Below are 14,157 nucleotides of genomic sequence, written 5' to 3'. Positions count from 1 at the left end.
GGGGGGGGGGGGGGGGGGGTAATTGGTTTCAAGTTTTCCCTTGTTCTTTTCACTGGAGGGGTTTCCACTGTATTTAAGTTTTTTTTAACTTATGCAAACATTTTTTTAGGTGCACAAAAAAAACCCCAATAAAACAAACAATATACTGACCTCTCACAAATATGTCTGTGACATCGTAACACTGTATTTTCAATATCTATCGGGTGATACCGCATACCACGCATAGATAGCGCTTCGTCTAGGGAACCAACAACAAATAAAGCATCATGCCGATCTGAAAGGAAAACGACCATGCATTGCTTGTATAATTGTATAGCAAGGATTTTACACTAATAAAAAGACTAACTTGGTAATTGTAGGAGATTGAGAAAGTAGAGTAAGAACAAGATTCATTCATTCATTCATTCATTCTTTATTTAGCCTTTAAAATCGAAATACATTTAAAACAAGGTAACAAAAACAAGACAGGTGGAAATCTAAGGAGGCAAGGATAAGCAAAAGCAATTAAAATCGCTGTAGCTCACAGGCTTGCTTATCCATCCAGATAAACAACATAGTTATCTATTTGATAATCATTGGGAAAACAAAGGATTGAAAACTGTCTAAATACCTCCATCAGCTTGTGTCAGGTCAGTCCTTTTAATAAAGCCAAGATAGCCAGTTCTGGCATAAACAGTATTCGTATCCCCGGTGGTGAGCCTAGAATTAAAATGGTCTGCGTAGGCGGAATCATCGCCATATATGGTATAATAACCCGCTGCATTGTGCGGACTGTTTACCCAAACCTGAAGAAAAAAAACATTTTATTTTTTATTTGAAAAGACCATTTCCACAAAAGTTACCCAATCACTGTAAATACAAATTTTTAAAACAATTTTATAAAATCTAAATAAAGGAGAATGAGAACAGGGTAAAAGCTAGGCCCCACTTACCTCTCCCAAATGAGAATCAGCACATTGTCCCTTTGTTTCAGGATGTGCAATTACTACCTTCACACCTGGAAGAATCTGGAAGAAAAAAAATGTCATTTTAAAAGATCTTTGATAATAAATACATTTAATTCCATATATGATATAAAAGTAACTCTGCAAAAAGTGAGCCAAACTCATTATATCTATAATTCAGTAATAAAGAATATTTATTATATACTGTAATATATTTTCCATACATTTCTGTATCCTAAATTAACTATGGTAAAGATGAGTTTTCCATTACCTTGCCGGATTCCATCATACACAACCCATGTGGACTGCCTTTTTCCACCAATGTAACTCGATCATTTCGCAGAGCTCGAACATCAACGTATACATTGCTAGGGTCAGGACTGGAGGCTCCCTGTAAACATAATGTCAAACTCAAATATATGCAACTTTTTTTATCTAAAATTAATTAAAAGTATAGAAAAATCTGACTGATAAGTATAAATGAATCATTGAAATAAATTGAGCTGTATCCTTGCAATTTTTTTTATGTGAAATGCATTATTTTTTTCCATTTCAAATGTGGCATACATTACTTTTAGCTTTTTAATTATTTTACTTTTAATTGATTTACAGCATTTTGGAATGCTATTAAGTATTTTGTTGATTTGTTTTTGACTTAAAATGTGAATAGACACCACATTTACTCCCCATAGGGTAATCTGGAAATGCCTGTGGTCCACTATTTGTTTATAGGATTAACTATTATATAATCTTTTGTATATCTGTTTCGGTCATTAATCAATTAGCTTTAATTCCTGTTTTAGTAATTAAGTGTATTTTCTTTGTTCTGATAATGATTAAACTTAATGCAAATGGTTTGGAAGAGCATTCGCAGTCAGAGCCTTAAGTGAGCAATATCAATAAAGCAATTTCTCACACTATATTTTGTACCTGTATTTGAGTCTTTTGTGTTTTGCACGTCGTGTAATAGAAAAGGTTACACAATGATTAGGTGTACTATTCAACTCATTATTTGTATTACTATTTTAAATTTGCCATAAATACTACACGAGTGAAGAGGTGAACATTTTCCTTACCTGCATTCCTATAGCAACATTGACACGACATCCAAAAGCAGTGCTGACTGATCTTGTGGCTAGGCCAACTGTTCTGAAGAGTGTACAGAAGTGAGTGGTCAAAGCAACTCTAGGCCTCTCCTCAGCTACTACAACCAGGGACCGTACAGCAGATAGTGATACTCCACGAGACTATAAGAAATAAGAAATCATGTATGCTTATTTATTTAGATACATAAATATTATTTCAATACTGAGTGTATAAAAAAAGATTATTTGAAACTAAAACTCTGTCTACACTATCAGACTAGTTTGAAAAAAAAAAAATTGTGATGTGCACATATGTGGTAGTGATATTCCCAAATATGGTAGTGGTATGACGTCATGTGGCATGTCCATATATGGGCATAATCACATGTTTTTGTAACAGAGCTTAAAGTAATTATTTAACAGTTTACGTTAAGTTTCTATTCCTGATTTGTAACAGATATATCCTGAAACAAAATAACGAATAAAATTACCTTAAGTCCATTGACAGATGTTCCTAATCCCTTGGTACACAGTTCCATCACAGAATATGAACAGAATGTGTCACGAACTAGAAAAAGAGAAAATATTATGTCAAGTAATTTCTCTCTCCAAGAACAGAGGTGGAACAAAAATAAGTTTTGGGAGCATAATGTGTCCATATATAAAATAGACAATTTATAATTGTTTTTCTAGAATGTCTTACGAAACTTTCAAAAAGTGAAAAAGTGGATGTCTCACACAACCTAATCATGTAAATTTACCTTTGTATTGACTAAGAGTGCTGAGCCATAATGCAGGGTTAGCCTCCACCTCAGAAGGTGGAATCAAAATGGATTGGTGACCAGAATAAACACTGTGAAAACAAGTAAAGCCATGTTATTTTATAAAAATACAACTATGAAAAGAATTGGTGCAACTGGCAGTGTTACTGCTCCACCCTTATGTTCATGTAATCAACTGCTTCATACTAAATACACTAGCAACTGGAGGTATGGTAAGGGTTAAATTTGTCTGCAAAAAATATATATGGACATAGAAAATAGACAGCTGATTTATTTAGTTTATAACTAACATGTCATTTGTCTCTTAAGCTTGGTTCCCACTAGAATGTAACGTAAGGACGTAAACGCAACGCACGCGTTTTAACCAATGACAAGCGAAGTTATAGACAGTTAGCAATCACAAGCGAATAAGCCATCGCTTGTGATTGGTCAATTCACTTGCGTTGCATTACGTCCTTGTGTTACGTCGCTAGTGGGAACCACGCTTAAAATAAAGTGGAGCTGTAGCTTGGAAGTTGGAACGTGTTTGTCTTCCAATCCCAAGGTCCCAGGTTCAATCCTGACCTAGTGCCAGGGTTGTAACTCACAACTCTTTCAACTCCACTCCCTAATCCTCAATTGAGACTTAGTTTATAAGCACGATAAATTATAAAATAGTTTATCTATCCTGTAATTGCTAAGTTATTGGCTGTTGGATGCATATGAAATTTAATTAAAAAAATAATAACAAAAAAGTATATTTTACCTGGTTAAACTCCATAATACAAATCCTAAGCCAGAGTATGGGTCCAGACATAGGCAGATAACCCTTGATGGGTACAGCTCACACGCTAACTTTTGTGACCGACATAGTGCACTAGCACCCGAATGTGATATCTACAAATAAGAAAAACAACCTCATTGAAATAAGGGAGATACATAATATGTTTTAAAATATAAATCAAAGAGCTGTATAGGCAGGGTAGATAGAAACAATCAAACAATTTAAAACTGCCTCAAAATAAATTTATTAACATGACATGTTTCGAGCATAGCAAAGGACAACATATATCAGTCACAAAATTACATAATAAAACAAGTTAGCCAATTTAAAGATAGTTGTTTAAGTAGTACAATTATGTTGTTAAAAACTGTTTTCTCTGAAAATAACGAACCTTTACACCAGCTAACATGCCGGTGGTAGACACACTGAAATCCAAGAAGCACATCATTTCTGGGGTAGGAGCTCGGTAATAACTCGTCAGCTTTTTCTTTGGCAGGTCATCAGTGTCCAGTATTGTTGGCCAAGATTTAGTATCAACTGTACCTGTTGCCTCCTGAGATACAAAACAAAAACACATCAAGTGTGTTATTTGATGAGGGAGTGTGGCGCAGTGTTTTGGAGGTGGTTCGAATCCAACTCTTGCCGCATTGCTTGTTTCCTTAGGCAAGAAATTTTACTTACATTTGCCAATATCCATCCAGGTGTATAAATGGGTATCAGTTAGATCGAGAAACAACTTTGCGCTGATTACTAGCTGCATTATGTTAGTATGTTTCCATATGTGTATGATCCAAAAAATGACTGGGGTAATAATGTTCAGCGCATTGAGAGCTTGCTTATATGTGCTATATGAGAATGAACTATTATTACTATTATTTAAAATGGGATGGAGACTTAATTGGTTATTTGTCCACAATCGTCCAAAAGTGGGCACACTACTCCCATATTAGACTACATTTTATTCTAAAAAAAACTGAAGAACAAATGTTTTACCTTTGACTTTAGTAACTTGATGACCTGTAGTGTGGTCAAGATTGCTCTTGACTTACTGACCTCTACAATCATTCTGACCGTGGGTAGAGTTGTTTGGATGTTTTGAGGGTGGGGAGGACGGACTGTTACTGGTACAACACCTATCAAAAGAATAAATTAATTGTCATATTATATGTTTTGTTGTACGGCTGTACTATCTGAACAGGGCCACCCAGCCGGCCCGGGCCTCTAAATTTCACAAATTATAACGCACATCAAATTAAGTTCAGCACCTCACTTCACTACTTTTAGGCCCTATTTCAAAATCCTGGATCAGCCACTGTTGAAGTAAAAGAGAATAAATGACATAGAGAAGCATCAAACAAAGTTGATTCTAGTAGTGAATCCAATAATGTTTACTGTACTTACCAACATACAAACAGCCATAGAAGGCAGCTACCAGATCCAAGCCTGGTGGAAAGATTAGCGACACATGGTCACCAGTATTGATCTTTCCTTTATCTTGTAATAACACTGCTATCCTCTCTGCCTTCTTGTGGAGCTGACTACATGTCAAAGTTCCTGCCACACTACCCTGCAAGTCAAAGGTCAATTATCAGTCAAAATGACCTTGTTGGAAAATGCAAAATAATTGCTGAAAATATTATGTGCATGTGTGCACTAAAAAATGTGTATGTTAATATAATCAACAGGGAGCTTTCGATTTGACTCGACCAGACGACCTAGGAACAAGCTAGGTCATGTCAATTGTTGTGATGTACTTCCTCGCTCTATTCCATGACAGTTTTAGTAGTTTCTAGGTCCAGAAAACAACAATATCAATACGTGGGTCTTCACGATCAAAAGCTCCTTATTGTATTAAGCTCTGTCTACACTTCATCATCATCATCATGTCCATATTTGGGCACATCACATTTTTTTGTCACATAAAGTTTGATAGTGTAGACAAGGATTTATGAATATCAAATATTAATTTATTCATTACAGTGTACTTATACACTAATAATATGCTTTTAATTTCTTTTGTTCCGTGCATTTTCTATTATGAATTTTCTCTATTTGCACTATAAAAAAACCTATATAAGATTTAGCTTGACCTGTTGTATTCCAAGTAAAGCATTAAAAAAGTGTGATGCCTAAATATGGTAGTGATATGCCCAAATATTCTAGTGATATGACATCATTATGTCCATATTTGGGTACATCACATTTTGTTGTCACATAAAGTTTGATAGTGTTAGACAGAGCTTTAGCTTGTATTCCAAGTAAAGCATTTATAAGTTATTCTAATCTAATCTGCACATAATCTATATTTCAGCATTTCATTATTTTGTTCTTACTTTACTATTCATGAGTGTGTAAAGAACATGATCAGGAGTCGACTGAGCTCTCCACTTTAAGACTTCAGACAGGAACTGGTACTTCCTTCCCGTTTCTGTTTCCTCATCAACGCTACCAATATCCCGACCAGCTGCCCCAGCAATTCTTGTTCCCGCTACCAGATTCCCCATCATGACGGACGCCGGCCCAACGTCAGACGGTTTGATTCGCGGTTTCGGTAGGTTGGTTACGCACGTGTGCGGACACATGAGCACGTTAGTTGGATGAAGCAAACCATCAAGAAACTTTTGTTTGGTGTCTGAAAGGTGTATGCCTCCTAGTGGGGTCTGCGGGCAAAATATTTTAAAAACATTTAACTAAGCAAAACATAAATATACCTATTTTTCCATTTTATTTTATTCACTTTTTAGGCACAAATAACAACGTACAAGACATGAAAGCGGTGCAGCACCCTGAGGATTGCCATGAGTGCTAAGCACTATCTCTCACTAGCTCTCCATACTGCACTTCAAACATATAATAGAGAAACAATAAAAATACGTATGATGCATAGTATCAAAATTGAACCAGTGGTCGTATTCGCTTAAGTGAGATATTTCACTTAAATTTTAAGTATTTCACTTGACTCAATAAATATTTAAGTATTTCCCTTAAATTGTATTCACTTACATAGGAGATTTTTTTTCCATTTTAAGGGTAAGTTTTTCTGTTTAACCTAAGGGTCATTGGTGAATACGGCCACAGGCTTTTTATTATATTGGTGAGAGAAACCATTGGATATACGCTGAATAAAAAGTAAATCTATTTTAAATTGAATTACCTTTGGCAAAGTATTAGGTGGTACTAATGCAAGGCAGTACACCCCAACTTGATGTATACTGTCGATAGCCTGGAGAACACGACTCATCCACTGGAAGCACTGGTAGAAAAAAAAATGGAGAAAATTTAGATGGAATCAAAACGGTACTGGGTTTCCTGCTCCCAAAAGTCATCCATTCATAGAAGCCCTGATGAAGAAAGTCTATCCGTGGTGGCTAATAGAGTGTGGTCCTGGGACATGACTATACTTTGGCCTTAATTGATAGAAGATCACTAACATAACAATATTAATTATTACATAACATAGTGCAGGAAAACACTGGCACTACTGGGAATACAGAAATCTTTAATACTCATTACAAATCATTAAAAAACTGATTTAAAGATGTATTGTCCCCAAAAACATGAAAAAAGATCAGACTTTAAATAGGTCATATTTGCAGTTTTAATAAAGCTATTCACTTTTGTAAAAAAAAAACAAAACAAAAATTATAAAAAGACAAAAGAAACAGTTAATTTTAACCAAAAACTGTCTGACAGACAATTTAAGTATTTTTTGTTTAAAATTACATTTTTTAAAACACAAAATGAGAAAAAAATTTTTTTTAGGGGACAATATATCTTTAAGCAAATACATTTTGCAATATGTAGATCCATTAAACTTGTACATCACCTCTTCCTCAGTGGCATCTGGCCTTTGTTCAGCAATAATAATAACCCTTTCATCTTTTAAAACTTTGATAGAAAATACAGCAATTCTGAAAATTAAGAAAAATGTATCAATTAATGTCATGGTTGATGTCTTTCATTCAGCAACTAATGTTACATTCCATTTTTCTTTATAGCTAGCCGTGATATGTACGATTACAATAACAATTACAATACAATGATAATATGGGTACCGACCTTCCTCTATAGATGAATTTCATTGGTTCAACAGCTAACACCGTTGCAATGATGTCATCAGTATTGTGTCTTCGTCCACTCACTGTCATTAAACCATCAGTTTTACCACAAACAAACACCAAACCTCCCTACAAATAAAACATGATTAATTTTGGACTACCTTTTCATTGTACATCTTTGTATTTTTATATTACAAATGACTAGTGGGGAACCTAATGTTCCAAATATCAATTCCGTCAATTAGAAAAGTATTTTCAGTAGCAAACAATCTAATCCTTTTATAAAAAATATTCTAAAATTATATAGTAAAACTTTAGCACAAAAAAGGGAAATTAAGATGTAAATATGAATTTGCAATAAAAGTATTTAATTCTCTTATTGTTGACTTGACGATTGATTTTTAATAAAAACAAAAATGAAATGGAAACCGTTTGCAGACACAAACAAAGAGAATACAATATATTACAAGAACAATGCAACAGAAAACAAAAGCAAAATGTATGTTAAGGTTTTAGTTAAAATTGTTAGCTCTCTCTACACTATCAAACTTTATGTGAACAAAAATGTGATGTGCCCATATATGGACATGATGATGTCATATCACTACCATATTTGGGCACATTACACTTTTTTGTTAAACTAGCTTGATAGACAGAGCTTCATAAATGAATGTGTCCTTACCGGTCCTAAGAAACCAAGAAGTCCCGTTTTTGTGAATGTTTGTTGACTGACAGGTGATCCATCACTACCAAGAGGATACACCTAGAAAATAAACAGGTCAAAGGTTAACACCTACCACAAAATTCTGTTTTGTAATAAAATAAATACAAATAATACAGTGTAATATTATATTTACCTTAAGCTCTGTCTACACTATCAAACTAGTTTGACAAAAAAAGTGTGATGTGCCCAAATATGGTATAGATATGACATCATCACGTCCATATATGGGCACATCAAATATATTTGTCACATAAACTTTGATAGTGTAGACAGAGGTTTAGACACTTGGTCTGATTTCCCAATGAGGCTACACATAACTATTACAGTATATATTATATTTACCTTAAACACTTGGTTTGATTTTCCAGTGAGTCCCCAGTAAGAGCTGCCCACAGCCTCGGAGGCTACGCACAGTTCACCTACTTCATCCGTCTTGCACAAAATTGGGTTGTTATCTACTTTCACAACCACCATCGCGGCTAAAATATATTATCAAGTAACAAATTAGACTTAAGGATAAAAATACATAAATCAGTGAATGATAAAATTTTTAAAAATTATTTTTTTCCCCCTTCTACCCGGAAGTCCTATGCACGTTTGGTCGTTATTTATTTGGTGTTGTAAGACTGTTAAAACTTGTTTTTTTTTGTTTAATGTTTTTATCTGTGTTTATTTCAATTGCTATATTATATATTTGTTCATACGCCAGAATTGGCTGGTCACAAGAATGCGATTAAATAAATTAATATATTTTATTTTTTAATTTTTATTTTATTCAATTTTCTGGCACAAAAACAAAACAGCGGTGCAGTACCCTGAGGAATGCCATGAGTGCCATGGCTCTCCATATACTGCATTTGAACATATAGAAGTAAAAAAAATTAAAATATATAAGATATAAAAAATAGAACCATTTAATATATATTTTGAATATATGAAGAAGCTGCTTACCTCCAGGCATAACGACACCAACATCTTGTAATGTGAGAGAAGTTAGTTTATCATCGGTATCCACCCTGACCACACCATAGCTCAGGCCAGCCATTGATAGCACTCCACGGCCTGACGCAGTACTCCCGGTCTTTCCAGGCCTTCGTATTGATATAGTAAGTGCTTCTGTCGTGCTTGCGCACGGACAAATTGTCTCTGTTTTTAGGCCTCTACTTTGGAAGGTGTTAAGAAAAGCATCACATGAAGATAATGACCCTGGATAATAAAACAAAATTATGACAATAAATTATTTATTTTTTTCAAAAAATTCAACGCAACCTAATACGTCTGGTTTATTGGACAGAATTTGGGACCTTTTAGACCTCGAGAAAAGTCTGGTTTTGGGAGAGTTGACTGTAAATATAATGGTATTCTATTGAAAAACAAACTAAATAAAAGGAATCTTAAAACATAGCAACCAGTAGCTGAATTATAAATTATATTTCCCAAATTTCAATATAAAATTGACATTAAAATCGATTGGAATTCCAAAATTAAAGTAATTGAATTTTAAACATATGATGTAAACATTTACTAACTGATAAAATAGTTGATGAAAGCTAAATATAAATACATAGACATCATAACCACATAAATTGAATTCTTAACTGAGTAAATACTAGAGATAAAACCATATTTATTCATGAGCAATTATGTTGAGCAAATTTGTTTAAAAACTTAAAGGCCAATTTACACTAGGGCGATAACAATCAACGATAAATAGTAAAATGTGTATTTTTCATACCTGAAACAAAAGAAGTTTTCATTCTAGAACTATTATAGGATAATCATTTAGACTGCCTTTGATGAAAATAATATTTTCACACATCCAATCAAATGACGTCATGATTAGTAAGAGCAATAAAATTGACAATACAACAATTAAGACAGCATAAATGATTATCCTACAGTTCTAGAGCGAAAAGTTTTCTAATTTCTTTTGTTTTAAGGCAGAAAAATGTATGTTTACCTATTCATCGTCAATTGTTAATGCCCTAGTGTAAATGTAAACTTACATGGATTGGCTCCGTCGGCCACCAGTAACATTCGTATAGTGTCCAACCTCACGTCTTTGTGTTCTTTCTGAGCCATTAGACCCCAATGCATGTCACGTGACTTCACCACAGCAACAGATGCTAAAACAAATTTTAATTTATTAGGAAATCATCATAAAAAATACATACAAAGTGATAACATAAATAATGACAAATAAATACAATTATAGAAGATTTTCCAGGATAGTCAAAAAAAGCTTAGTAGCTTATTTCCATTGGGATCCTTTTATAATCTAAAATAATCTAAACATTACAAAGTATTGCATTAAACACATAAATATAAAAATATATATATAGGACATCTGCATATCAAGCAGAAGGTCCGGGTTCGAATCTCGGTTGGGGGGACTTTTTCTCATTCTCACAGATTTCCTTATCTCTATCATTTCAAATTAATTAATTAAATTTCAGTATATCACCAGGCAGTTTAAAATTAATGCCTAATGAGTCTATATATATATATATATATCTAAATTATAATTAAATTTAATTAATTAAATGTTAATTAAAAAAGACTATAATTGACTAGTTATTTGAGTTGAAAATTACTGAAATGTGATTTAACATTTTTCTAATTAAAAAGATTAAAGCATACAATAAGAATATCTACATTGATATAAGTATTTGGTAATTTATACAATAATATATCTAATCAAATTTTAGATAAATACAAAAATAATTGAATTATTTATATTGCTAATATATGCTAATATTTACTGACAAAACACTCGCTTCGAAAAAAGTGTACATTGGCCACATTTGCATTGCAAAAATGTCCATCACTTTAAGTTCTGTCTGATTATAAGATACTTTGTTATAGTTACAATGACATAAAATAATATGTTAATAACATAAGTACGCACAGAGCACTCACTTTAAAATAAGTGTACAATTGATGCATATGTGCATTGCAAAAATGTACATAAATTTTAGTTGTGTCTGATTATAAGATATTTGTTATAGTTTAATAACATAAACAAGTTTAAACATTAAAGCCTACCTTTATATTTAGTAATCATATGCATCCAAGAAGCTGGGTTGACCTTCATTAATCCATAAGGCACATGTATTGCATGCATGCCATTAAAAACACTCTGTAATCAATTAATCATTACACAAAAAATTTGTATTAATCAACTAAGATTTATGTTACTAATAATTTATATGCGTTACTATGTGTCAACAGAAAATATATAGTTTTTTTCAAGTTTATTGTTTCACACAATAATACAATAAACAAAACATAAATTAATAAATATAATTGTGTGATGAGGACGCTTAAAGCCAAGGCTTTAAGTTTGGTGCTCAGGATATTCTACTCTATTCTAAAGCTCTGTCTAAACTATCAAACCTTATGTGACAACAAAATGTATTGTGCCCATATATGGATAGGATGATGTCATATCACTACCGTATTTGGGCATATCACTACCGTATTTGGGAATATCACTACCATATTTAGACATATCACTACCGTATTTGGGCACATCACACTTGTTTTTTCAAACTAGTTTGATAGAATAGACAGAGCTTTATGCATTTTAATTTTCTCACTGACCAATTAGTAAAATAATATTAGTATTGATAACTTACACAAAGTATACTATGCCAGAGACCGACGTCCCTCTTAAAGTCCAGCACACTGACCAATTAGTAAAATAATAATTATTGATAACTTACACAAAGTATACTATGCCAAAGACCGACGTCCCTCTTAAAGTCCAGCACACTGACCAATTAGTAAAATAATAATTATTGATAACTTACACAAAGTATACTATGCCAAAGACCGACGTCCCTCTTAAAGTCCAGCACACTGACCAATTAGTAAAATAATAAGTATTGATAACTTACACAAAGTATACTATGCCAAAGACCGACGTCCCTCTTAAAGTCCAGCACACTGACCAATTAGTAAAATAATAAGTATTGATAACTTACACAAAGTATACTATGCCAGAGACCGACGTCCCTCTTAAAGTCCAGCACACTGACCATTACTTCTCCCTCTGAATAGTTGCAAGCTACTGTTAATGTACGACAGTGTTGTAACATAGCACTCCTTGAGATTGTAACTCCCATAACACTGCCATCCTTATCTGTTGTATACTAAGAACGAATACATTGATTGTCAATATTAAGAGGCTAATGCAAAATTGCACTAAAGCGTGGTTCCCACTAGCGACGCAACACAAGGACGTAACGCAACGCAAGTGAATTGACCAATCACAAGCGATGGCTTATTCGCTTGTGATTGCTAACTGTCTATAACTTCGCTTGTCATTGGTTAAAACGCTTGCGTTGCGTTTACGTCCTTGCGTTACGTTCTAGTGGGAACCAAGCTTAACTGAATTAAACAGAAAAGTAAGACTGGCAAAATGAAGACCAAAATCTACACTGATCATGAAATTGAAAATGTAACGAAAAACAAAACCATTCTTAAATAGAAAAGGCAAAATGAAGACCAAAATCTACATGGATAATAAAGTTAACATGTAACGAAACACAAAACCATTCTGCCCATGACAGTAAAATTACATAAGTGAACCGCCATTTCGCTACACAAATATATTATATTATACTTTAAGCTATATGCTTTATGATAAATGTGAATATTTAGATGTGTATAATTTTACTGTATAATTTTTATATGTTTCTCCTAAGGGAGGCGAATAAATTTGATTTGAATACTGTACTGTATAATAATACAATACTGTATTAAGCATCACTGTTTTTCAAGGAAATAAGATCATGATAATTTTAGACAAAATAAACACGCTGGTTAGTCATGTTCTAAAACAATTACATTTTTGACCTGTTGTATTCCAAGTAATGCATTAAGTTATTCTAATCTAATCTGCATGTATTATTGCTGGGCAGTTTCTTATTATTATTTCTTATTCTTATTATTATTATTATTATTATTTTTAATTATTATACCAAATATGTATATATCATATTGACTATTCTGCATGCACAATAAATTGTATTTTCAAATGTAGGTCACATTACATCTAGGTCAGCATGGCTGCATACTTCCTTACGTTTTTCCTTGTTTTCCAAGAACCATTAACAATTCCAATAACAATGTCTGTTTTTATAATAACATTGGAATGATACTTACTTCTATATAAGCAGGAGAATCATCTGACATCCGTGACGGCATCTGCCAATCTTTAGGAGGTTTGTTTAGATGCTCTGTGACATGCCAACTTAATTTTGGCCAACCTAAAGTCAAAGAACGTGAATGATAATGCTGTTGTCCATACTATACTGTATAAAGTTAAGAGTGTATTGTTTGGTTTTTGAAAATAGTTGGAATTCACTTATAACTTATGTCAATTCTTGAATGCTTAAAGATATATTGTCTCCTGAAAAATAATTTTTTTTAAAATTTTTTGTTGAATACGTCATTTTAATGTGACATAATGGGCCGGGTTGTTGCAATGTTGGCTTACTAACCTTTAAAATGTGCTACCTCTCCAGAGGAATTTCTGGGTAATTCTTTGAGACATTGCGCAGTAGTCAAAGCATTAACTATACCAAGGCTACCAAGGAGAAACCCTATCTGTTGACTGCCAGCATCCTGAAGTAAAATAATGTAAACTTTATTGTTGTGTTTACAACTGAGCTATCGTAAAATCATCCTTTATTTCAAATAAACATAAGAATGCAATAAACTTGGTCATTATTATTATTCAATAATAATAAAATAGTAACATTAAGAAAAAACACAAATGTATATCCATTACTGAT

At 33.0% G+C, this 14,157-nt stretch overlaps 1 protein-coding gene and 1 long non-coding RNA gene across 9 annotated transcripts in view; one reads left to right on the top strand and one right to left on the bottom strand.

Moving 5' to 3' along the window:
- LOC140040993 (uncharacterized) overlaps window positions 1-2,767 on the top strand; it is a 44,650-nt gene extending 41,883 nt beyond the window's left edge. The window contains exon 9 of the long non-coding RNA XR_011842796.1: window positions 2,723-2,767. This is a non-coding gene — a long non-coding RNA (uncharacterized lncRNA). The remainder of the gene's footprint in view (window positions 1-2,722) is intronic.
- LOC140040988 (disco-interacting protein 2 homolog C-like) overlaps window positions 1-14,157 on the bottom strand; it is a 49,685-nt gene that overhangs the window by 3,037 nt on the left and 32,491 nt on the right. For all 8 annotated transcript variants that reach the window (XM_072087311.1, XM_072087312.1, XM_072087313.1 and 5 more), the window contains 23 exons: window positions 13,864-13,987; window positions 13,526-13,629; window positions 12,343-12,510; window positions 11,402-11,495; window positions 10,363-10,482; window positions 9,308-9,562; window positions 8,699-8,835; window positions 8,315-8,395; window positions 7,634-7,761; window positions 7,401-7,485; window positions 6,729-6,827; window positions 5,908-6,234; window positions 4,976-5,141; window positions 4,568-4,707; window positions 3,966-4,127; window positions 3,557-3,687; window positions 2,791-2,882; window positions 2,521-2,597; window positions 2,021-2,191; window positions 1,216-1,335; window positions 933-1,007; window positions 611-785; window positions 151-274 (listed from right to left, as the gene is read on the bottom strand). In XM_072087311.1, coding sequence (XP_071943412.1) covers window positions 151-274; window positions 611-785; window positions 933-1,007; window positions 1,216-1,335; window positions 2,021-2,191; window positions 2,521-2,597; window positions 2,791-2,882; window positions 3,557-3,687; window positions 3,966-4,127; window positions 4,568-4,707; window positions 4,976-5,141; window positions 5,908-6,234; window positions 6,729-6,827; window positions 7,401-7,485; window positions 7,634-7,761; window positions 8,315-8,395; window positions 8,699-8,835; window positions 9,308-9,562; window positions 10,363-10,482; window positions 11,402-11,495; window positions 12,343-12,510; window positions 13,526-13,629; window positions 13,864-13,987 — 3,155 coding nt within the window. The remainder of the gene's footprint in view (window positions 1-150; window positions 275-610; window positions 786-932; window positions 1,008-1,215; window positions 1,336-2,020; window positions 2,192-2,520; window positions 2,598-2,790; window positions 2,883-3,556; window positions 3,688-3,965; window positions 4,128-4,567; window positions 4,708-4,975; window positions 5,142-5,907; window positions 6,235-6,728; window positions 6,828-7,400; window positions 7,486-7,633; window positions 7,762-8,314; window positions 8,396-8,698; window positions 8,836-9,307; window positions 9,563-10,362; window positions 10,483-11,401; window positions 11,496-12,342; window positions 12,511-13,525; window positions 13,630-13,863; window positions 13,988-14,157) is intronic.

Source organism: Antedon mediterranea, chromosome 2 (genome assembly GCF_964355755.1).
Source record: "Antedon mediterranea chromosome 2, ecAntMedi1.1, whole genome shotgun sequence".
NCBI classification, from domain to species: Eukaryota; Metazoa; Echinodermata; class Crinoidea; order Comatulida; family Antedonidae; genus Antedon; species Antedon mediterranea.
This window is presented reverse-complemented; position numbering and strand designations above follow the sequence as displayed.